This window comes from Fukomys damarensis, unplaced genomic scaffold, assembly GCF_012274545.1.
Source record: "Fukomys damarensis isolate Sample0158 unplaced genomic scaffold, DMR_v1.0_HiC HiC_scaffold_28, whole genome shotgun sequence".
In the NCBI taxonomy this organism is placed as follows: Eukaryota; Metazoa; Chordata; class Mammalia; order Rodentia; family Bathyergidae; genus Fukomys; species Fukomys damarensis.
In genome coordinates, this window is record NW_022900940.1 from 37,979,299 (window position 1) to 38,003,804 (window position 24,506).

Consider the following 24,506-nt stretch of genomic DNA (forward strand, 5'->3'; position numbering starts at 1 on the left):
ACAGTAATACATATGTACACCCATGTTTACAGTGGCACAGTTTGTAATAGCTAAATCCCGAAAATAGCTCAAATGCCAATCAACTGGTGATTGAAGAAGAAAAGGCTTTTTTTAAAAAAAATAAAATGGAGCACTACTCATCCCTAAAGAAAGATAAAGTAAGGGCTGGGGATTTATCTCAGTGGTTTTGCCACCTGCTTCAGAAGCGCAAGGACCCAAGTTCGATCCTTGGTACCAAAAAAAAAAAAGGTGAAGAAAAATAAACTAGAGACGACATACACGTGTGTGTGAACACCAAATTGTTTCTGTTATGAGAGTGTAAATGAGGACCAAAATATATAATAGATATTGTGAAATAGGAAGAAAATGTTCAAAGGGGAAGGGCAAATTTGGGGGTGGGTGAGGGAAAGGAAAGAGAAAAAATGGAAACAAAGCTTTTGTAAATAGGGAGGGGTTGAAGGGAGGGAAGGGAAAAAAAAAGAACCAAGATACATCATGTATAGGTACAAATTCCCAATGATGAATATGATCATAATGTATACCTAAAATGTATATAAATTTAATATTTTAAAAAATCACAAGCACATGCTAAGGAGTGTTATACATTCAATTTTGTTTAGTTTACTGAAAAGCGAAGAGAACTGAAGTCTGATGGTCGTTTAGATAAGGAACTTTCAGAATCCTATGCATTTCTCATGGTTGATCGATATCAGGTGAGTTGGCTCTTTACAAAATAATTAGAAGATGTTTCCATCTGAACTAATTTTTTGTTTGTCGTGTGTGTGTGTGTGTGTGTGTGTGTGTGTGTGTGTGTGTGTGTGTGTGTGTTGCGTTGCGTTGCCAGGGGTTGAACTCGGGACCTTCCACATATCAGACAAGCAATGTACCACTCTGCTACATCCCCAGCCCTTTTTTCTTTACTTTTTTAAAATTTTGAGAAGGGTCTTGCTACATTGCCCACTCTGCCCTTGAACTCTCAGTAATCCTTCCGCCTCTGCCTCTTATACCAGTAAGGTTACAGGCATGCATGGCTACACCAGCACAGTACACCTCCAGCTTTTTTTTTTTTTTTTTTTTTAAAGAGCCGGCTGTGTTTCCTAACTTGTCAAGGCTGGCCTTGAACTTGAAATCTGCCCTTCTAAGGTTCCAAAGTAGCTGAGGTTGTATGCAGGTGTCACTGCTGGCTGTATCTTTCTTGATATAAGTAGAGGAAGTGATTCAGAGGGAGGGGAGAAGTATTTATTGTTTGGTAATTGGTTTTTTAGATATGTTCTCATTTTCCCCCTACCACTCCTGTTTTTTTCCCTTGGAATGTACTTGATAATGCACTTCCCTTTGTTAAAAAGATTTTCTTGTTGATTATATGTTCTTGGAGCTATTTTTTTCTTTTAATTAAAAATGTTTAGGTGGAGCTACTTTAAGTGTTTTTCTTTCGCTGGTTTTAATTTTTTCTAAAAGAGGATGATTGTGAGAGGCAGGGATTTGATGTATCATACCTAGTGTAAATGTAGATTCCAGATGTGATTACTTTGTGTTTTTGTTTTTGTCTTTGTTTTGTTTTTTGTTTTTTTTTTTTTTTTGGTGTTTTGAGACAGGGTCTCACTCTGTAGTTGAGACTGACCTGGAACTCACTATGCAGCCCAGGCTGGTCTTGAACTCACTCACAGCAATCCTCCTGCCTCAGCCTCCCGAGTGCTGGGATTACCGGCATGCGCCACCGCGCCTGGCAGGATGTGATGACTTTGGAAGTATTAGTTTCACATAGATATTTAGGCATTTATATATATATATATTTTTTTTTTGCTTGAAATTTCTGTAAGGTAAAATATATATAGCTTAGAAGTTTAGATTTTATTTAAAGCAAGCTTACAAATTACTTTTTTATATTTTTAATATTATGATTGCAAGATGAAGTGTTTTGTTTTTTAGGTTCAAAGCATATGTGAAAAAGGATTGCAAGTGGGCCAGTCCAAAATAACAATTCTTGGCAGTCCTTCCATGGGTAATTTATTTTGTTTTTCATTTATATTTACTATTAAGTTACCATTAAAATACATCTAATTAATTTTTGCTGTAGTCCTTGAAATTAAATTTGTATATGGTTTATCCTGTTTCCAGAAAAGGTGACTAGTCTCAGGTTCTGAAATGTAAAACCAGTTTTATCTTTTGTTTGAGTTTGCATGTTTCTAATTGATCAAAGTTTACTTAATATCTTATAGTCTAAATGATTTTGAAAAATGTGATGCTTTTTCTCAGTTTATTTTACTTTGATTAAAACATCAGCTGCCTCTACTATCCTTATATATCTTTTCTTTTATTATTCAATATTTGAATTTTTTTGTATTCATGTCCTGCTTAAATTCTTTTAATTTTTCTGTCTTTATTAGGTATCTATCTTTCTAAATATGCTGACTTATTACAAGCTAATCCTTTGGAAGCTGGGGCAGTGGGCGATGTTGTGATTTTTAAAATAATGAAGGTAATTTCAGGTTTTACATTTCACATATGAAAGACAACATTCTATTTGAATTTTAATTTGAAGTGACCTCAAGTATTTAGGAGTTTGATTAAGTTAAAGTCTACACTTGCTAGTGTTGAAGTCCATGCTTGCTAAGTTTGTGAAGATACTTTTGAGAGTGTATTATCTGATTAAGCTAACTATACTTAAAAGAGTGTGTTTTCACTTCTAAAGAGAAGAATAAAGAAAACAGGGTAATACGTTGGTAAATTTAACTTAATGAAGAGTGTTGTGAATAGAACTTCTAATTATTTAATCAAGTTTTAGGCGAATACTTGAAAGGGTTTTCTCTATTTTAGGGTAAAATAAAGAGTATATATGACCCCATGGGTGTGAAAAACTTGGAATCCATGTTAAATAAAAGTGCTTTGGACCCCACACCAAAGCATGAATGTCACGTGTCGAAGACTGCAAGTGGAGTTACATCACTCTTGGCTTACAGAGCCTATGAGCTTACTCAGGTATGTGCCTGGATCCAGTTTAATGTTATGACCTCATACCTGTTTCTGAATCCTTCAGACTGTTTCCCTTTCACTGCTGCTGCCACATCAGTCTCTTCTAGATTCCAATGTTTCTGAGTGACTTGTCCACCTTGCTTTTTTGATTTATTTGCATTTAAGTCCAGATATTTTATTTTCAAGTAATAAGCAAAATGGTAATTAATTATGACCATAATATTTTTTTTCAATCAAATTAACCTTTCTAGAGCTGACCTAGGATCTTAGGTTTCATTTGTAATGTTTTTATTGGGAAATTTGTTTTACATTCCCAATGGCCAACTCCTCAAAAGAATACTTTGGAATACGTAGTAGTAGTAGTAGTAGTAGTAGTGGTAGTGGTGGTGGTGGTGGTGGTGGTGGTGGTGGTGGTGGTGGTGGTGGTGGTACCACCTTGGGTTCTGATACAAATAGAAATAGAATATTACATGTCACAAAGTAAATATAAACTACAATTTTTTTCAGTTAAACTGCCAGGCTGGAGCTTGAAGAAATTTTCCATAAGACGTGCTTAAATGGTTTTGATTTCTTAAAAGTCAGACAGATAAATACAAAGTTTCACTTTGTACTATTTGCCTACTTAATTTTACATTTTCTTATTTTTAGTATTATTTTTATGAGTATGGCTTTGATGAACTAAGGCGAAGACCAAGACATGTTTGTCCATATGCAGTTGTGTCTTTTACTTACAGAGATGATATACAAATTCCAAAGTTTGTTTCCTCATCAAGGTAAGACTTAAGAGTTTTAGACATCATCCAGAGTAAGATGCTACACTACTGAGTTAGAGGGACTTGTACCTTCTCACTTAAAAACTTAAAAAAACCCTTAATTTCAAGTTTGAATGTTCATGATGATTTTTAAAAGATCATTGTGAAAGATCATTTGGCTATGTGGAAACAAATCAAAATTTTTGTAAACTTTATCTGGTTTCTTTTGGCACTGGAGGCTTGTATAGTTGAGTTAATAGAAGTTTTTAAAAGTGAAATTTTGGTTATTAGGTTTCCTAAAATTGGGGAGCTTTTGTAAATGATGCCCTAGCCCTTCCCCAAAGCACTCAAATCTGATACTAGGGAGCCTAGGCATGGTAGTTATTTAAAGCTTCCCTGTGATTCTAATTATCAACCAGTATTGAGTATCACGGATAATTTCTTAATAACACTAAGGTGACCAAAATACATAGTAGTTACCCATTCTTCCCCATGTAGTGATTCTAGAAAATGTTTTAACCGAATGGATTAAGTAAATTTACACAGATGTAAGTGAGATAGTTAAATGTTTATTTTCATTTTGAGTTGCAGTGCATGTTTGCAATTACTTGTGATAGCTATTAATTTAGAAAAAAATTTTCTTCTGTAGGGGGGATTGAACCTAGGAACTCTCCCACTGAGCTATATCCCCACTCCTTTTAAAAACTATTTCAAAATTTTGAGACAAGATCTCACTTAAATTGCTGCCAAGGCTACCCTTAAACTTGTGATCCTCCTTCCTCAGCCTCCTGAGATTACAGGCATGTGCCTGATCGAAATATTGCTGTTTTAAAAGCCACGGATGAAACATTTATAGATGTATTTCATGTGGGCCTCTTTATCAGTTTTCTAAGTCAAATTATCCTGTAATCTATTTAAGTTACTTGAAATGCAGCAATTTTTCATGTCAGTGAATGAGCCCTGGAAACCATTTGTGGTTGCAGGTATCAATCCATATAATATTAGACAGTTGTGTTTTTATCCTTTCTAAAAAATTACCCTATGTTTATGATCTCCATGATGTGCTTATTTACTATAGCACTTTTTTAAAATAAATGATCTTTAAAAGACATCTAGCATTTATTAGGAGGTCATGCCCCTAGGAATAATGACTTTTCTTTGATTCCTCTTTGATTCTGATTTCTGTGTTATGTTAAATAAGCTTTGATCATACAGCCATCCTGCACCTTGAATGTTCCATGAATGCTAATTGTCTTGGGACCTTGCATTTGCTGTCTGTTCTTTTTTTTCCCTAATTGCTTTATTTGTATATGTTTTTCCTACACTGCAGTTCTCTCCCTAAATGTAACCTTCTCAGTGAGGCCTTTTCTGATTTTTTTTTTTTTAAAACCTTTATACCATGTCTTTTTCTTCATAGCACTTAAAACCATCATCACCTGGTAAGCTTTATACATGTTTGGTTATCATCTGTCTTCTTCATTAGATTGTAAATTCTTTGAAATTCAGCATGGACTTTGTCTTGTTTATTCCTGTAATCTTGTTACCTAGAATGATGCCTGGTAAATAATAGGATCTTATTAGTAATTTTTTTTCATTGAGTTTATTGGTACTTTTTAAGTATACAGTATAGTTACATTCATCACTGGGATCTTGTACCTTTATGTGACAGATCTTGGTTCTCATTTTTTCCCCATTCCCCTGCCCTCCCTTCACCCCCTCCACCCTCCCTTCTTTACAAAGACTTTGTTTCCATTTTGTCCTTTTCTCATATTTTTTCTTTTCTCTTATTTCTTTTCTCCTACCCTTCTGTCTTCCCCTACACCTTTAGCCCTTTTCTTCCTATTTGACATTTAGTAAATATTTTTGAATGTCAAGTGAATATACACTTTTTTTTCTAATCTTATCACAAAGATAAAATAATTGAAAGAAACTTTAATGGACTTTTCGCTGTTAATGATTATTTTTTTGGTTGGAATAAAAGCTTTGGCAAATGCGGTAATAGCAAAATAAATACTTTTTATTTAAGTTCACTTGGATTTATTAAATTCTATAATGAGAAATTAAGTTGTTTTACTTGGAGGAAGGATGCCATTCTTTTATGCAGTATACCATTACAAATAGCAATTTATAGGTTGGGTAAGCAGCTCAGTGGTTGATTGCTTTCCTAGCATGCATGAGGCCATGGGTTCAGTCCCTAGCCCTGCAAAAAGGCACTTGTATCAAAAGTTCTAAATGTTAACTTGCATGTTTTTACCAATCAGTAATTTTTTTTCCTCTTTTTAACAATTTGTAGATCTAACAGCTTTAATGCAGATAGAAACATAGGTAAGATTCTTGTATTTCTTTAGTTTTATAAACAAAAATAAATGAATGCTCTGTTTTATTTTTATAATGAAAGAAAAATCTGAAAAAGCAGATAAGGCTATGTTATTTAGCATTAATACTTGGTTATCCAAGTATAAGGTCTCCCTAAATTTAAGAAGCTCCAACTTCTGAAGATGGAGCAAAGGATAACTTGTAAACTATCTGTTTATCTAAAGATAAATAGATTTCACAACTCAGCCTTTTTTTCTTCTGTCTTTCTTTCTTTCTTTTTCTTTCTTTCTTTTTGAGACAAGTTCTTGCTATGTAGTTCAGGCTGGCCTTGAACTCACTATGTACTCCCGCCTGGCCTTGAAATTGTGCTAATCCTCCTGCTCCAGCCTCTGGGATTACAGTCATGTACCACCATGCCTAGCTACAACTCAGCCTTTAAAAAATATAAAATTCGTCAGAGGTTTAGCATTTAGAAGAGGGTAAAGATTAAAAGTGACATTATTGTTATGTTTCTTCATAATGAAAAGTGAGTGAATAGAAGATAGCAGACATTGTGGGCATTCATGTAATACCAGATTTAACACAAGTCTCTTGGGAGAAGTAAAAAGGCAGTGATGATAGTATTGTCTTTGTTTCTTAGCTTTCTGATGAGATTTGGACAGAAAAATGTGTTACTTGTTGATACTGAATTTTTATTGTAGGAGAAATGATAATTGAAACATCCTATTATTTGAACTTGTCTGTAAATGGAAATAGCAGTTTTATGTTTGTTTTCTAGTTAAACCTTGTTTCTAAATGTATTCCTTATTTTTAGTGTTGTACATTTATTTCTTTGGGCTGTCATGTGACATTGTTACTTTTTAAATTTAGATAAATTTAACTACACCTTGTGGAAAGGACAGCTTTTAAATAAAGGAAAGCTCCTGTGTTATATTTCTCTGAGGTCAGCCACTCGTGCTTTTTTGCCTATCAAGCTGTAAGTATGTTATAAGAAAATAGCAGTTGATGAAAAATATTTGTTTAATTCTTCCATTTTATATTTACATTTTGCTTTGTTCCAGAAGAATTTAAATATAAACACTTATTTTTAAGAAGATTGATTTAATAACTTTAGAAATTTAATTGATACAAGGAACCCTCTACTTCTTTGTCTTGATTTGAAGATGGGCTAGTTGACACACATTTGGGGCATAAAAATTTTTGTTAGTGATTTAAAAATAAAAAAATAATATTTAAAAGTCTGATCCTGATTTGATACATTTTTCATTTGGCAATTTGAATATTTTAGACTTAAAAGGTTACCAGTTCTTTGTGGGAAAGGCCTTAATGTAGTAAGTTAAGTTAGAATACATAGGCTATTTTCTGTACTATGCAGCATATGTTGGAGTAGAATGATCTAACATGATCTTTTGCTTCCACCACGGTAAACATGTTGGGCCTTCATAAAGATCTGAAAATTAACAGTTTGTGCTTGAATTATCTCAATAAAATGACAATATTTAACCCTTTGTTATTACTGAAATTGGCGTATAGGATTAGCTTTTGGCTGTGCAAGTGAGTTTGCTAATATTAGAGGCTGTTTATGTTTAGGCATCTAGACTTTTCCATATTAAGTTCTCTTTAGAATAAATGAAATATTAATCAATATACCCTTCTATTTTCCTTTAAGCAGTGTGTGTGTGTGAGTGAGAGAGAGAGAGAGAGAGAGAGAGAGAGATTGAGAGAGATTGAGAGAGATAATATTGTCAGAGTTAAAAATATGGGCAAGACACATGTGATTTTTTTGTTTTTTGTTTTTTTTTCCAGTCCTGAAAAGTTAGATGTTGAAACAGTCATGAGTATTGATCATCTGAAACAGAAAATTCCTCCAGCGCTGTTTTATAAGGAAACATATATAGGTCCAAATGAAGGTAAAGTAATTTAATTTTACTAAAATATATGAGAAGTGGACTTTGGGATATTTACTGTGTGTGTGTGTGTGTCTGTTTTTTTTTTGTCAGTGTTGAAGAATGGAATGTATTGCAGCCTTTACGAAGTTGTAGAAAAGACAAGAATTGGAAGTAACATGGAGAGTTTACTGCAAAAACTAGATAAAGAAAAACTTGTGAGTGAAAGGTTTTGAAATACTCCTTATTCTTTGAAAACATATTAGTGATTATATTAATATTTCAGTTTAGATTTTGCTTCTGAAAGTACTAGAAAGTTCTGTTGCTACTATTTAATTTAGTTAACAATATTTTAGTTTGGCTAGTTTTCTGGCCATGACACTAGACCTTCTCTAGCAGTGGTGGTAAGCCTATGGCACATGTGCTACAGCCTATTGTTTATCATTGAAACCTCTGAAAGATTCACCATCACTCTTCTTTAATCTTTCTCTTGAAGTATCTTTATTATACTTTGTAATTATGAATGTGATAGTCATATTTTTTTGAGTATCTTTTTGGTTTTTTTTGGTATAGAGATTTAACCCAGTCCTGAAGCACTGGGCTTTGTACTGAAGTACTTCTACACTTTTTTATTCTTTATTTTGAGACAGTGTCTCACTGAGTTGTCAGAAGAGTAGCAGGCAGAGATTTTCTTCTATTTTATATGCTGTCTCTTCTATATTCTGTTGTTTCTCTTGCTGTGTGGAAACTTTCTGATTTGATATAGCCTACTTGTAAAATTTTGTTACTATTTCCTGCGCAGTTGGAGTCCTACTTAGGAAGTCTGCCTATGTCTATGGCTTCAAGTGTTTCCACCATGTTTTATTCTAGCAGTTTCAAAGTCTCAAGTCTTATACATAGTTCTTTGATCCATTTTGAAATCGATATTTGTATGAAGTGAGAGATGGATACCAAGTTTCAGTTGTCCACAGATGGATATCCAGTTTTACCAGCACCATTTGTTAAAGAGACTGTCTTTTTTCCAGTATATGTTTTGTGCTCCTCTGTCAAAATCAGTTTTAGCTACATAGGTTTATTTCTGTGGGTTTATTTTTATGCCAGTGCCATGGTGTTTTTATTTGTACGGCTTTATAGTATAATTTGCAATCAGGTATTGTGATGGCTCCTTTTGCTTAGGATTGCTTTGGCTATTCTGGGTCTTTTGTATTTCCTTATGAGTTTTAGGATTTTTTTTTTTCCTAGTTCTGTGAAGAATCATCGGCATTTTGATTGGTACTGCACTGAATCTATAGAATGCTTATTCTGACAATCAATGTATATTGGGAGATCTTTCCATATATTAGTGTCATCTTCAGTGTTGTATAATTTTCACTGTAGAGGTTTATTACCTCTTTGGTTAGGTTGATTCCTAGGTACTTTAATTTCATTTTTTTGAAGCTATTGTGAATGGAATTTTTCTAATTTGTTTCAGTTCTTTACTGGTGTGTAGAAAAGTTGTTGTTTCTTTAATGTTGATTTTATGTGTGTGTATGTAATGTTTTTGCAGGGGGTGGCATACTGGGGATTGAATCCTGGATGTGTTAAGCATACTAAGTATATGCTTTACAGTAGAACTACATCTGTAGCCACATTTCAGGGCATTTTTTTGTTTGTTGTATATGTAGAAGTGTAATTGATATATATATTGAGTCAGATCAGTGTGATATTTGATAGTTTTTGTATGTTCTTGGCATTTATATGCAGATTCATTTTCTGGGAGGAATGTTATTTTTGTTTTGTTTTGTTTTGTTTTTGTAATAAGGTCTTACTGTGTTTCCCAGGCTGGTCTCCCAAGTCCTATGATCAAGGGATGGATCCTCCAGCCGCAACTTTCCATTTAACTGGGACTACAGGCACTAGTTTAATACATTTTTTACTTAGTGTTACTGTGGATTCGAGGTTCCTTTAGTCTGATGTTTGATAAAAATAGTGATTTTTAGACATTGTTGTCTTCTTGATTTTACAAAGAACACTTTTGACATTTCATCATTTTTTAAGTAGGAAATTTGCAGTCGGTCTTAAATCTATTCTGGATTTCACATTTTACACATGAAGGGATTTTGAATTTCAGCAAATGTATATATATATATATATTTTTAATTAGGGTTCTCTAAATGAAAAACAAATACAGGGCCAGGGATTTAGCTCAAGGGTGCTGTGCTTGCCTTGCAAGTGCAAGGTCCTGGGTTTGATTCCCAGTACCAAAAAAAAAAAAAAAAAAACCAATAGTGTGTGTGTGTGTGTGTGTGTAAAAGAACAAGACTTCATTCTTACTATAAAGAATTGGTTGATACGATATCCCAAATGTGTAAGTTAGTAAGGTGGAGGTCAAGGGGAGTTGATGTAGGTCTTACTCTGAAGGCCTGAGAACCAGGAGCATCATTAGCGCACTTCTAGTCTGAAGGTTGGCAGTACTTGTCTTAATTTTTTTTGGGGGGGTGGGTACCGAGGATAGAATTATTAATTTTTGTGTGAAAATTATACTTGCTTTCCAGATAAGCTAGGTAATATTTCTTCTTTTTTGTAAGAGATGGATATGGATGGATGTACAATCCTCCTTTGATATTCTTGGGAGTGGTTCTATGACTCTATACAGCTACCAAAATTCATGAGTGCTCAAAAAAGGTGTAAAAAAGTTGTATAAAAGGTATAATATGAGCATATCACCTATATACACCCTTCCACATATAGTATTTTAAATCATCTCTAGATGATTTAAAATAACCAATACCATAAAAATCCTCTGTAAATAGTTGCTAAACTATACCTTTAGGGAGTAATGATAAAAGGTGTACATATTCAGTATAAACGCATTCATTGTAGGGCTAACTACACAGTATGCAAACATGAGGGCAGTGCTCATACAGCGAGAGCTGGAGAGAGACTGTGGTGGTGGGAAGCTAGAGTAGGTTATGCCTACATCGCATTTCGTATGGATTCAGTATATTGTTTGGTGAGTGGCAAATTCAAATTTTGCTGTTTAGAAACTTCTGGAATTTTTTCCCCTCAAACATTTTTCATCCACAGATGGCTGAAACCAGATACAGACCTCATAGATGTGGAAGACAGACATTATATATTAATCTTATATAAGATTAATATAACTTATCCTTTGTTGAGTAGCACTTTTCTGCAAAACTCTTTGGTTTATGAATGATTTTAAGATACTGATTTCATTTCTTTTAACAGTTTTCAGGCTATTTCTTCTTGGGTCAGTTAACATAGTTTTGTTTTTTTAGGAATTTGTTCATTTCATCTAAGCTTTCAAATGCAGTAGGCTAGAATCATTCATATAGTTTCTTTAATATATGTTATGAGCACTTTCACATTGTTTCATTATTCCTCATTAACACTTCCCCCAGATGTCTGCTTTTTTGTCTTAATCAAATACTGGTTTTGGCCCTTTTTGTAGTACTTTTGTTTTGTTATTTTATTTCTGATGTTAATTAATGTTTTTTCCCCCAGGTTTATTTTGTTAATTTGTGACAACTTGAAAAAAAAAAAGACAATGAATTCTTAGTTTCAAGTACCGCTTTATTTGCATTCCACTTTTTTTTTTTTTGGTACTGGTGATTGAATCTAGGACCTTCCTACTGAGCTACATCCCTAGATCCCCAGCCCTTCTTATTCTTTAAATTTTGAGACAAGATCTTACCAAAGTCACTAAGTTGCCCAGGCAAAGTTCAAACTTGTAGTATTCTTGCCTCAGCTTCCCAGAGTACATGGATTACAGGTGTATGTCACCATGCCCAGCTTCCATGTTTTAATGTGTTGTATTTTTGTTATCATTTACTTCTTGCTTTTTTTTTTTTTTTTGGTACCGGGTATGGAACTCGGGTCTTTGCACTTGCAAGGCAGGCCACTGAACCGCTGAGCTAAATCCCCGGTCCATGTTATCATTTACTTCTAAGTATGGTTTAGTTTTCATTATGTTTTCTACTTTGATACATGATGTAGAGATATGTGTTTTTAGTTCCAAATGTACTTTTCCTTTTCTAATTTAATTGTATGGCAGTTGAACAGGTAGAATTATTTGGAAGTTGTTGAGATTGCTTTAAGAGACCTGTATGGTCAGTTTTTGTACATGCTCATGTTTGAGAGGGATGTATACTCTTTAATTATTGGATGCTGGATAGAGAGTTCTGGGATGACAAGCATATTTTTCTTGTATTTGGCTTCTGTTTTTTTAAAATGTCAGCTGTTGGTCTCAGTGAGTATTTGTTATATAGTTCATTGTTTTTTTCTGGTCATTGTTTTTTTTCTGGTCGTTGTTGTTTTTGGTCTTTGATGATTTGCACTTATATTATTTAGGTATTGATATCGTACTTGCCCAGCTTGATGTATATTTTTCCATATCTATGAGTTTTTATTTTCATTTCTGGAAAAATTGTTAGCTGTTGTCTCTGTATGCCATTTAGGGCTATGAAGAACCTTGTCATAACCTTTTCATTCTGTCCTTTATTTCTGTTAATCTCTCTTTTGTTTTCTATCTACTTGTTCATCTGTCCTGCAGTTTAAATTTCATCATGACTGCTTTCTAATATAAAAATTATCTCTCTCTTTTTTTTTTTTTTGGTACCAGGAATCGAACTCGGGGCTTTGTGCTTGCGAGGCAGGCGGTGGAACCACTGAGCTAAATCCCTGGCCCTAAAAATTATATCTTCAGCTGTGTCTGATTTGCTGTTTCATTTATTTATTGAGTTTCTAATTTCATAGAGAATTTTTTTTTCCTGAAAGTTATATTTGATTTATTTTGTTTTGCTTTATTTCGTTGAGATAGTCCCACTGTGTAATTCAGGCTGGCCTTGAACTTTCAGGCGATGCACCTGCCTCAGCCTTGAGTGCTGGCATTGTAGGCATGTGCCACCCCACCCAGCTATTTGATTCTTTTTGAATCTGCCTGGTCATTTCTAACAGGTTTTTATTAATTCTTTCCAGTGTATTTATTTAGTATCCATTATGTACTAGGCACTGTTCTATGAGCTAGATATAAACTTTGGTATTCCTTGCCATTTTTTTATTGAAATGAAATTCACACAATATCAAATTCAACATTTTAGCCTTTTTGAAGTGTACAATTCAGTAGTTTTTTTGTAGATTGATAGTGTTGTGTAACTATCATCACTAATTCTTGAAAAATTTTCATTATCCCAGAAGAAAATCTCTTGTATCCCTTAACCATTCACATGCATTCTTCCCTTCCCCAAGTCCCTGGCAACCATTACTTGTTCTGTGGATTTGTGTATTCTATTTAGATGTCCCCCAAGGCCTCATGCTGATAAGGTGGGATTTTTTTTTTTTTTTTTTTTTTTTAATACCGGGGATCAAACTTGGGACCTTGCGGTTGCGAAGCAGACAGTGGAACCACTGAGCTAAATCCCTGGCACCAGATTTCTGTATTCTAGACACTGTATATAAATAGAACCAGGCCTTTTGTGCCTGACTTCTTAACGGCATATTGTACTTTCAGAATTCATCCATGTTATAATGTGTATCAGCATTTCATTCCTTTTTATGGATGAACTTTAGTTGCAGTATGTAGGTAATGCCGCCTTTTGTTTGTTAGTAGTTTTCACTTTTTGACTATTATTATTTTGAGATAGGGTCTTGCTGTGCAGTTCAGGCTGGCGTTGAATGCACAGCAATCCTCCTGGCTAAGCCTCCTGAGTGCTAGGATTATAGGTGTGTTCTACCATGCCCAATTACTCTTTTTGACTATTAAAATCATTACTTCACAAGCTTAAATATTTCATGGTTTCTCTTATATGAGAAACTGTATATAAATGAAGTAAAAAGTGAAAGATAATAAGTAGGGAGATCTTTTGGGAAGGGGATTAAGAGATGGAGGGAGGAGGCACAGGTAGAGAGAGAGGAGAAGACAATGAAGATTTAAGATGTGTTGTGTACTTGTGCCAATACTCAAGAATGTAATCATTATGTTCTACAAACTTACTAATAAAAACCAAAAATAGAAAAAAATTGGAATAGGTCTAAATCAGTGAAGTACATTGATGTATAATCTTTTGTGTGAACGTGTTTTCAATTCTGAGTTTTATTTCTATAAATATTTCAGTGAGTTATTTGATATTTTGTATTTGACAATTCGTAGTTGAAGCCTTTAGATGTTTGAATTTGTGTTTTCTACTGAATCTAACATAATAGTCTGTTCCCTTCTAAGTTAGGTGATTTATTATAAACTCCTTATATGCTTTTTAGTAGTTATTGGTTCCATATTGCCTCTAATGTTATTTGATAAGTCAACATAGAATAAAGTAAGAAAAATTGACAGCTTGGGTTAATATTGTTTTCTGACAGGGAACAAACACTTAAGGTATGATAAGTAGAAGCAGCAAGAACATAGAGCTCTTGGCTTTTCCTTTCCTTTAGGAGTGAAGGTGTTTCTTTGGGCTCCAGCCACAGATATAACTGCTAGGGCTTCTGTCTACCTTACAATTATTTCTCTTTGTAGACCATCTGTACGTCATGGTTTTCTGGGTACATCGAAGTTCCTTAAAGTATGAGCCTTTAGGTCCCTAGGCCAGTGAAATTTATAAAGCCTAGGTACTCTATTTGGAGTGGGTGAGAAGTTAAACATATGTGGCTGGTTTTCCTCAGTGAGCACAGAATATGAAAATGTTTTGTTTCCCCAACATCCTGTTTTGACACCTTGGAGTTGGGCAGAATGCTAAAGGAATATAATATTTAAACATTTTGGATTAAAGTATATCTTTTAAAAAATAAGCAGGTACATTGTCCACTTGCAGCACATACTCTCAAAGAGATATGGCTACAAGATTAATGATAAAGATGAGGCTCACTTTAAGCATCTTGAGGGACTAGTAGTACATGTCACTTAGCAATGTCATGCAGCTTGGCTTGGAGATTTCCAGGAGATAAGACCTTCTCTGTAAAGAGGTAACTTTTATGAATCAAAGTATACCGTGACTTAAACTCCTTTAATGATATAAGCATTTAATTACCTATCTAGAATGATTACAGGTATAAAAAAGGGGAAGGATTCCCCAGCCTTTGAGAATGGTCCCCGGAGACCTTCTCTGGTCAGTCAATCTATGACCCCTAGACTGTATGTGGTCCATCTTACCAGCCTACTTCCACCATCAGTCCTACAAGCATGCTGCCAGAATGAACTGCTTGAGCATCACTTGGCATCTTAAGAGTTTGGCACTGGTTGAATTGAAAAGGGAGAAGTTGTTCCTTGGGAAGTTGATCTACCAGGACTCTTGAAATCACCAGATATGAAACCACTGTACATTTGTGTGTTCAAACAATATTTTTGTTAAATGTGAATGAGTAGCACAGTCACCTTTTGTCCTTTATTTATTTTTATTATTATTTTTATTTAAAAAAATTTTTTTGAGACAGGGTCTCACTGTGTAGTTGGGACTGATCTGGAACTCACTATGTAGCCCAGGCTAGTCTGGAACTCACAGCGATCCTCCTGCCTCAGCCTCCCGAGTGCTGGGATTACAAGCATGTGCCACCACGCCTGGCTTTGTCCTTTAAATTACTAGTTTTCATTCAGATTTTGCTTACTGGCATTGTTTAATAGGAATTTAGGTAGAACAAGTTTTCTTTCAGAACTCAACTGTCCCTTTTATGTTCATCTACCTTGCTCAATTCCTCATTTGCTCATCTGTTTATTCAAAAAATACTGTGAATCTTTTTTTGACAATACTAAGGATTAAACCCAGTGCCTTTGCAATAAGCTACTTCTCTAGCCTTTTTATTTTGAGATAGGGTCTCACCAAGTTGCCCCAAGTTGGCTTTCAACTTGTGATTCTCCTGTCTCAGCCTCCCAAATAACTGGGATTAAATGTATGTGCCACTATACTCAGCTCTTAGTTATTGTTTTAAGGAAACAGTGCATTACAAAAGAGTGTATTCTCAAGGACATTCCTGGCTAACTTGGTGTTCTTGTTTATTTTACACTCTGATACCTGATCTGGCTTTCTAGATGTTTATCTTAGTCTTGTCTCAGCGAACTGATCTTTTCTCAGTTTGCTAATACTAAGTACTATAATGCCTTCAGACTGTCCATGTAACTGTATTATAACTTGCAATTGCTGATGATGTTGGCTCTCCTAAAATGTACTTTCCACAGTCTCAGGCTGTTATCAGACCCACCTGATCTTCAAAAGTCTACCTTCAGTAAACCTTTCTAGACCATCTTTTTCTATTGTAAACAAACTGTTTTTTCCATTTCTTTTCCTTTATAAATCTCTTAGGAAACTTTTCTGTCTTGCACAATTATTGGTATTTTCATGTGTTACTCTCTGTACTCATTATAAACTTAATGTCCTCCAGAATCTTGTGTTACCGATCTTTCAAGTAATCTCTGGCAGGAGAAATTGCAAAACATTAAATATGTGTGGCATTAGCTATGGCAATATTTTTCATTTGAGATTAACCTGACATGCAATACTGTAATGGCAATTTAATAACATCTTTTAAATTGGTGATGAAAATATGAAATCTTTAGTTTGGTACTTATATTTTTTGCTTTAGGGAAAAATTAACAAGTTGGCTTCACAGTTAATTATGGAGATTATCTTAGTAACATTCTCTAGTTGTATTATGAAAACAAATTTGATTGGAATTCTGTTAGTCAGCAGAGTTGGTAAAGACAAGAGATTTTTTTGTTGTTGTTCTGGGGAGGAGCAGTGCAAGGATTAAATAATTTTAAATGAATTGAGAAGCAATATTTTGCCTTAAAAGATGATTAAGACCTTTTTTCTTTATAATTAGGGGAAAGTGCTATGTGTATGACTTATATATAGTAAGTAATAATAAAGCAGATACATTTTCTTTCCTTTTCCAAAATGCAGGCTCTTGTTAAACCATTGGGAGACAGAGGATTCCTTTTTCTTCTTTCTCCATATCAGATGGTTTCTCCATATGGTAGGTGATCATCTCTCTTTACCTTTTAATGGTTTAAAAAAAAATCTTTCAGTCAGAACACATTGCTGCTGGGTGTGATGCCACATGCCCATAATCCTAGCATTTGATAGGCTGAGGCAGGAGAATTGCCACAAGTTGAGGCTGCCGGGGCTACCTAGTGAGTTCAAGGCCAGCCTGAACCTACATAGTGATACCTTGTCTCTGCCAACAGCAAAACAAAACAAACAAAAAACAAAACCCCACAAAAACACATTGCTAATGAATTTGGCTTCTGTTTTTTAGAACATCAGATTGTCAAGTCTCGAATCCTACATGCCTTGTTTCTATTTCAAGAACCTAGAGGCATAATTACTTGTAAGTTCTTTAACTCTCCAAATCTAATTACTTATACCTACATGTTATTGAAAATTTTCAGATAACTTAACATTTTATCTTTCCTATATCACGTTTTGGGAAATACTGGGGAGAATCAGAGGTATTAACAATTTAAAACACATGACTTGGTATTTATCTAATTAAGAAAAATTATTTTGGTTTTATCATTGCTTTTTCATCAGTAAAGTTTGATACAATTGTTATTGTACTGCAGCTAGCTTTTGAGAGTTTTATATAGTTATTTTTCTTAGTGAATTTTTCATTCATATTTCTCTTTATCATGTGTCAGATTAAATTATAGGCAAATTAAAATTCAGAATTGATGAGAATTTTTTCATTAGAGAAAATTTGCTATTCACCCTTTGTAAGAATAAACTTTAATATTATTATATAAGTTCCGAGTAGTAGTGTACTGTTAGACTAAGAATGCATTTCTGTTTTCACTAATAACTTTGTATTTCTCAGTTGTGGCTGCTTTGTCCTGTGTATCTGCTTATAGGGAAGAGAGTTTATATGAAGTTAAAGTTGTTACTTAAGAGAGAAAGGAATTGCTATCATTTGCAGGAGTATCTTGTTTGAAGTCTCAGGTCTTGACATCTGTATTTCTCCTTCCACTTTGTTTTGCTTACCAATATTTGAATTGCTTAGGGCCATATGAAATTAAGATAATTATTGATTGTGTGTTTTGTCTTTTAAAAATAGATTCTGCTACTTTACTTGTTTTGATTTTTAATTTGGCCTGTTTTTTGGCTTCTGGACATGCTGTATTATATACTTGTGTATGTATTAGGATACAGCTATTTAGTTCAATATTAATATATAAATGTTGTTACAGATTTTTGGAAGTGTGTATATCTGTATTTGATGAGTTTCTTGATTGTTGTTTTTGTTGTTTATTTACAGCACAAAAACTTTCAACCAGTGTAGCACCAAAGGAGAGGAACGAGCATGAGAGCGTACCAGATATATTAAGAATAGCTCAGTTCTTGCAGTTTGCTTTGATTCATTGTCGAAAAGAATTCAAAAGTATAAACACTATAAATTTTCATTCTGTTGTTGAAAAGTATGTAAGTGAATTTTTTAAGCGAGGTTTTGGTTCAGGTAAACGAGAATTTATGTTTTCATATGATTCACGATTAGATGATAAGAGATTCTTATACTCAGCACCAAAACATAAGTCCCATATTGATGATTGTTTGCATACCTATATTTTTCGGCCTGAAATGTATCAGTTGCCTATTTGTAAACTAAAAGAACTATTTGAAGAAAATAAAAAACTTCAACAGTTTAGTCCACTTTCAGATTATGAGGGTCAAGAAGAAGAAATGAATGGTACAAAAATGAAATTTGGAAAACGAAACAACTCAAGGCGTGAAACTGTTATACCTGGAAAGCAAAAGTCATGTCATTCTTTGGATTATGATAAGGATAGAGTCAAAGAATTGATTAATTTAATTCAGTGTAGGAAAAAAAATGTTGGTGGGGACCCAGACACAGAAGATACCAGAAGCAAGACTGTCTTGAAGAGGAAGCTTGAGGACATACCTGAAAATATGAGAAAGCTCGCCAAAACTAGTAATTTATCTGAAAATTACCATCTGTATGAAGGTAAAATAACAGATTTCTTTTATAATAACGTCCAAAAATATAGGAATTAGTTCTTTCCTGTAGTACAGAGGTGTGCAAATTAAAGCCTGTGGGCCAAATCTAAAGTTTCCCTCTTTTTGTAAAGAAAGTCATATTAGAGTACAGCCATGCCTTTTCATTCATGTATATATAGCTGCTTTCACACTGTCATGGCAGAGTTGGGAGACTCTGTCTGTGGCCTGCAAAGGCTAACTTACTGTCTGATCCTATACAGAATACATTTTCCACTCCTCTCCTAGTATGTCAGATTTCTGAATAGTTTGAGTTAGGCTAATAAAGTATACTTGGTGATTTTCCTTCTCATCCTTTTAGATTCCTATAATTCCATATTTGGAGAAATATAACAACACTGGGTTCTTTTTTTTTTTTTCCTCATTGAGTTTATTGGTACATTTTAGGTATACAGTACAGTTACATTCATCATTGGGATCTTGTGCCTTTACATGACAGGTAATACTGGGTTCTATTAGGATGTTAATGAAAGGAACCTTTTGAGCATTAATATTTCTTAGATTTGAAAACAGAATTTTCTACCCTAGAATCCAAGTGTCTTCTACTTTTTTTTGCTTTGCTTTCTGTTTTGATTGACAGAAAAGACAAAAATGGAGACTCTTAAGTGTATTTGTTTAAATATTTTAAGTAAGTTAAAATAAAATATTTTTATCATTTAAGTTTTTAAGATATTCACATTCTTAACCCGTTAGCATAAAATACATTGTTTTTGCATTCAGGAACCTTTACTATGATAATGCACATTTTGTACTGTTGTTTTTAATTATGGCAGGTTTTGAGTATGCCTCCATTTTCGATTGAGCAGTTTTCTTCTTTTTTTTTTTTTCTGAGATAAGTTCTTGCTAAGCAGTCTAGACTAGTTTAAACTCCCTATCGAGCTCATGCTGGCCTGGAACTCAAGGCACTCCTCCTGCCTCAGTCTCCTGAGTGCTGGGATTGTACCATGCCTTGCCTGGCTTTTTTGTCTTTTCAAATTTATTATCTGACTAGTTTTGGCAGATCAATGACCTTATTACATTTTTATGCTCCCAGCAATCTATATTTATGTCTTGACTTTTATCTGTTTTATTCTTGTACTAATTCAATATAGTAGTTGCTAGTGTGTGTCATTATTTAAGTTTAATTTAGTATATGTGCTGCCGAAGTGAGCACTATTTAAGTTTAATTTAAATCAGAAAATCTTTTTTGGGGGGGGCGGTTCTGGGAATTGAACTCAGGACCTTGCACTTGTAAGGCAGGCAGTGGAACCACTGAGCTTTTTATTTATTTATTTAGGTACCGGGGATCGTACTCGGGTCCTTGCGCTTGCGAGACAGGCCATCGAACCGCTGAGCTAAATCCCCGGCCCGACCACTTAGTTTTTTAAAGCCCCATTCCGAATAAGTTGTTTTTGACAGAGCTGTTGTCTGCAGTAACTTGGAGGAGGGTTTTTTTTTCCCTTGTATTTTTTTTCCCCCAACGTTACTTTCGTTGTCCATGTTCTCATTTCCTTGGTGACTTTCCTGACATTAATTTCTTTGATTCATTCCACTATCATGTTCTTGTCAGTATTGATGTATTAACTTGTAATCAGTCTCATCTTCTGTACTTGACATTGTTGTAAACTGGCCATATCCAGCTATTTTCCCCATTCGTTCATATACTATATTAAGATTCATCTCCCTTGACTATGTCCTGGTCAGTCTTTTACTTCCTTTTCTCTTCTCTTGAAGCATCTTGCACCTCTTTTAGTTTTAGTTTTTGTTTTTTTGGTTCCGGGGATCAAACTTGGGATGCAGGCTGTGGAACCACTGAGGTAAATCCCAGGCCCTTCTTTCAGTTTTTGTATGTTGGCAAGTCAAAGAACCTTCCTCAGCTTTCTGGTTGTCTTGTTCATTGATAGTCTGCATCTCCTTCAACTTGTGTTGAACTTGTGATCTGTGCTGAACCTGTTGATGCCTACTGATACATACTGTCTAAAGTGTTGGCCTGTGTCTTTGACACTTTCAAGTGCTATGTTCTGGGTGCTTTATTTATATGGACTTTCAGTTTTTTCTGGTCCCGAGAATCAAACTCAGGACCTTGCACTTGCCAGGCAGGCACAGTGCCACTGAGCTACATCCTGCCCCTCTCTTCCCTCCTCCCTCTTCCCTCCTCCCTCCCCCTCTTCTCTCTTTTTCCTTCTCTTTCTTTCTTTTGTTTTTTTGACAGTCTTGTTACATAGTTAAGGCTGACTTTGAGCTCACTACATGGCCAAAGCCAAAGTAGGCCTCAAACTTGTGGCGATCCCACCTCAGCCTCCTTAGTGTTGGGATTACAGGCATGCACCACCACACCTGGCAGGTAGCAGGCATTATTATCCTCATTTTGCAGAAAACCATCCCTGGTAGTAAATGACATTATCTAAAGTTACATAGTGGCAAAATCTAGTACTGATTCAGTTCTCATTGACTCCAAAGCATTGTTTTAAACTCTACTGTATTTCTGAGTACTGAGTGCATAATAGCCACTTAATAGTTTGTGGCTGGTAATTGGTTAATTCTCTGTGTGTGAATAATAGTCAAGTTTTGTCAACAATTTAAATGTTAGAAGCTGGGCATGGTGGTGCACACCTGTAATCCCAGCACTCAGGAGGCTGAAGCAGTAAAATTGCTGATGAGTTGGAGGCCAGCCTGGACTACATAGTAAGTTTAAGGCCGACCTGAACTACATGGTGAGACTCTGTTTAAATGAATGAATAAATGGAAAGCTTTGATAATTAGATTAAAAGGAAAATGGGGCCAAGGAAGAAGTGTGTAGATAAGATTTCTAGGTATTTCTTACTTTTTAGTTACTTTGCATGTTTTTTAGTTTTGAAAGTAGAGATTTGAAGGGTGCATTATAACCTTTAAAATGTCTTGCTCTTGATTTGGTGGTGAATCCACTTGTTTTATGAGGTGACCTCTGAATCCCTCCTCTGTTGTTTGAGGTATAATATGTATAGTGTACCCACTTTAAGCATATAATCTAATGAGTTTGACATTTGTGTAGCCACCATTCCAGTATTTAGAACATTTTCATTACCCTTCAAAATTCACTTTGTAGTTAGTTAAGCTCATCCAGGCCTCCTACTGCTCTGGTTTTTGTCTGTGGATTAGTTTTGCCTGCTCTGTAATTTCCTATTATTAGAATCATAATTATATAATATTACACAGATTTACAATTAGTACATATTGTTTCTTTTATTTTTACTGTGGTTCATTATAACCTTCCTAAATTAGAAGCCAAAATGTACACACTAGCCTCAAAGCATATGACTTCCCCTTTCCTTTTTTTTATTCAGGGTCTCATTAAATTGTCCAGGTTGGCCTTAAACCCACAATCCTTCTCCCTCAATCTTGTAAGTAGCTGGGATTACAGGTGTGCACCACCACATCTGGCTGAAAACACGTGATTTTGTGAATGTCTGCTCCTTTGAAAGTTTAATATATTAGTTGTGCAGATTGTCCACATTTATACCTGCCTGGCACTGTGTCCTAACATGTTTTGTCACATAGTATTTTTTTCTTGATACAAGTTTGGTGGAGATTTCTTTGGTATCTTTAATATCCTAGCTTCAGTATGGGTTTTAAGTAGTTTAGTCATTCAAGATAAAGCTTAGATTTACGAGTGTTAGCCAGTGCTTTAAGGACAAAATATAAGAGGAATGGAAGACTTAAAATATGTATACTGACTTTTGAACTTAAGTTCCAGAGTTGAACTTTCTTTCTTTTTTTCTCAGAGTCTCCACAGCCTATTGGCTTAGTTGGGCATGATGCTGACTTGAGACGGCCGCAGCAGGATACCTGTAACTCTGGTGGTGGTGATATTCATAAGCTGTTTAATTGGCTGTCAGAAACACTAGCAAATGCACGCCATTCTGATGCATCCCTGACAGACACAGTCAACAAAGCCTTAGGATTGAACACTGACGATTCCTACGAAGAGCTAAGGCAGAAACATGAGTATAAGTTGAACTCTGTCTCAGATAAGAAAGAATATGAGCAGCCTACTGGTATGAAAATTGAAAATTTACATTTTAAGGGCATGCAGAGCCCTTTGTTGGAAGTGAATACTTCATCTTTAAAGTATCCAGTTGCTGTATCCACCAGTGAAGTAGGCATTGACCATAAGCTGCATTTGAAAGAAGTAAGCATACATGTATCTTTTGGTTATCTTTGTTTGCTTTTCAGTATGTGTCAGAGAGGAAATGAGTATGCTTTCAGAGGGTGGTTTTGCCTTTCAAGAACTAAAATACACTTCTGAGTAAAGATGTCTGCCCAGGACGGTGCTTCTAAGCTTTCTTTGTTACAAAGATGTAAATGCCAAAGTAGTTGTTTTCCTTCCTGATTGTAGGGTTTATATAGAGTCTAAAGTTTACTCATTATGATAAAACTAAAGCTGGACAATATCAGAAATGGTATATTGTAAGTTAATTCCATATTGCATAATAAAATTGAGTTCTCAGTTTTGGCTACTTTCTGGTGTAAGTTAACAGAACGTAAAGACAAGGCCACATGACTCAACTTGCTGTTGTAAGGTAACAAATAGGGTATGTACTTTATTTCTCAGGAAAGTAGGAATATGAAATGAGCTATTGAATTACTTCTGAAGTAACTCTCAGCCTTGCTTATTAAGGCATCCAGTTTATTTATGGTATTGCTTAGGGGATTGATTTATAGCTGAGAAGTAGCTTTAATTTCCTTCAAGAGAACACCACCTTCAATAAAACATTGAGAACACCACTGGGTGGACCCTGTGGGCCTATTACTAATGGATGCTCCTCTGCTTTTGTCATCTCTGTGTGCCCTCAGCCTTTCTCCATGTTCTTTTGGGATACTTAGTGGAGAGATGATAGGAGGCTTGAATAAGATGTATGTAAGGTAGGCATTGAGATACTAAACAGTGTTGTTAGTGCTTCACAGTATATGTAATACTCAGGTTGATGGCTGTGGGCCAAAGAACCCACTTCTTGATTGTAATTAAAGTTTTATGCCCATTTTTTTGGTTTTTTTTTTTTTTTTTTTTTTTTTTTTTTTTTTTTTTTTTTTTTTTTTTTTTTTTTTTTTTTTTTTTTTTTTTTTTGGTACCGGGGATTGAACTTGGGTCCTTGCGCTTGCAAGGCAGGTTACCGAACCGCTGGCGCTAAATCGCTGGCCCTCATTTAGGTGTTATGTGTCTATGTCTGTGGCTGCTTTTATACTATAGTGGCAGAGTTGAGTGTAAGATCTGCAAAGCCTAAAATACTTAATGTCTGGTACTTTACCATAAGTTTTGGAGTCACTGCTATAAAGAAACATCAAATGAATATAAATAAACATAAATATGTGTGTATATGCATACACACACACACACACACACACAATGTATTTTTTTCTTTTTTGGTACTGAACTCAGGACCTTGTGCTTGCCAGGCAGGTGGGGTGCCACTGAGCTAAATCCCCAGCCCTCACCTTATATTTTGAGAGGAAAAATTATTTTCATTTAGAGATACGGTATTATCACTTTACCATATTGATATTACTTATTTGTGGTATTTAAATTGAAACTTAGAAATGACTCTGAAAAAATATTCTTGACATTAAAATTT

At 34.7% G+C, this 24,506-nt stretch overlaps 1 protein-coding gene across 2 annotated transcripts in view; it reads left to right on the top strand.

Annotated features, from left to right (window-relative positions):
- Positions 1-624: 624 nt before the first annotated feature.
- Tasor (transcription activation suppressor) overlaps positions 625-24,506 on the top strand; it is a 38,367-nt gene continuing 14,485 nt past the window's right edge. For both annotated transcript variants that reach the window (XM_019205806.2, XM_010612701.3), the window contains exons 1-13: positions 625-713; positions 1,930-2,002; positions 2,388-2,479; positions 2,818-2,979; positions 3,622-3,746; positions 6,019-6,050; positions 6,912-7,017; positions 7,848-7,951; positions 8,042-8,145; positions 16,813-16,885; positions 17,168-17,239; positions 18,164-18,868; positions 22,659-23,065. In XM_019205806.2, the coding sequence (XP_019061351.1) occupies positions 696-713; positions 1,930-2,002; positions 2,388-2,479; positions 2,818-2,979; positions 3,622-3,746; positions 6,019-6,050; positions 6,912-7,017; positions 7,848-7,951; positions 8,042-8,145; positions 16,813-16,885; positions 17,168-17,239; positions 18,164-18,868; positions 22,659-23,065 (2,073 nt within the window). In that variant the 5' untranslated portion in view covers positions 625-695. The remainder of the gene's footprint in view (positions 714-1,929; positions 2,003-2,387; positions 2,480-2,817; positions 2,980-3,621; positions 3,747-6,018; positions 6,051-6,911; positions 7,018-7,847; positions 7,952-8,041; positions 8,146-16,812; positions 16,886-17,167; positions 17,240-18,163; positions 18,869-22,658; positions 23,066-24,506) is intronic.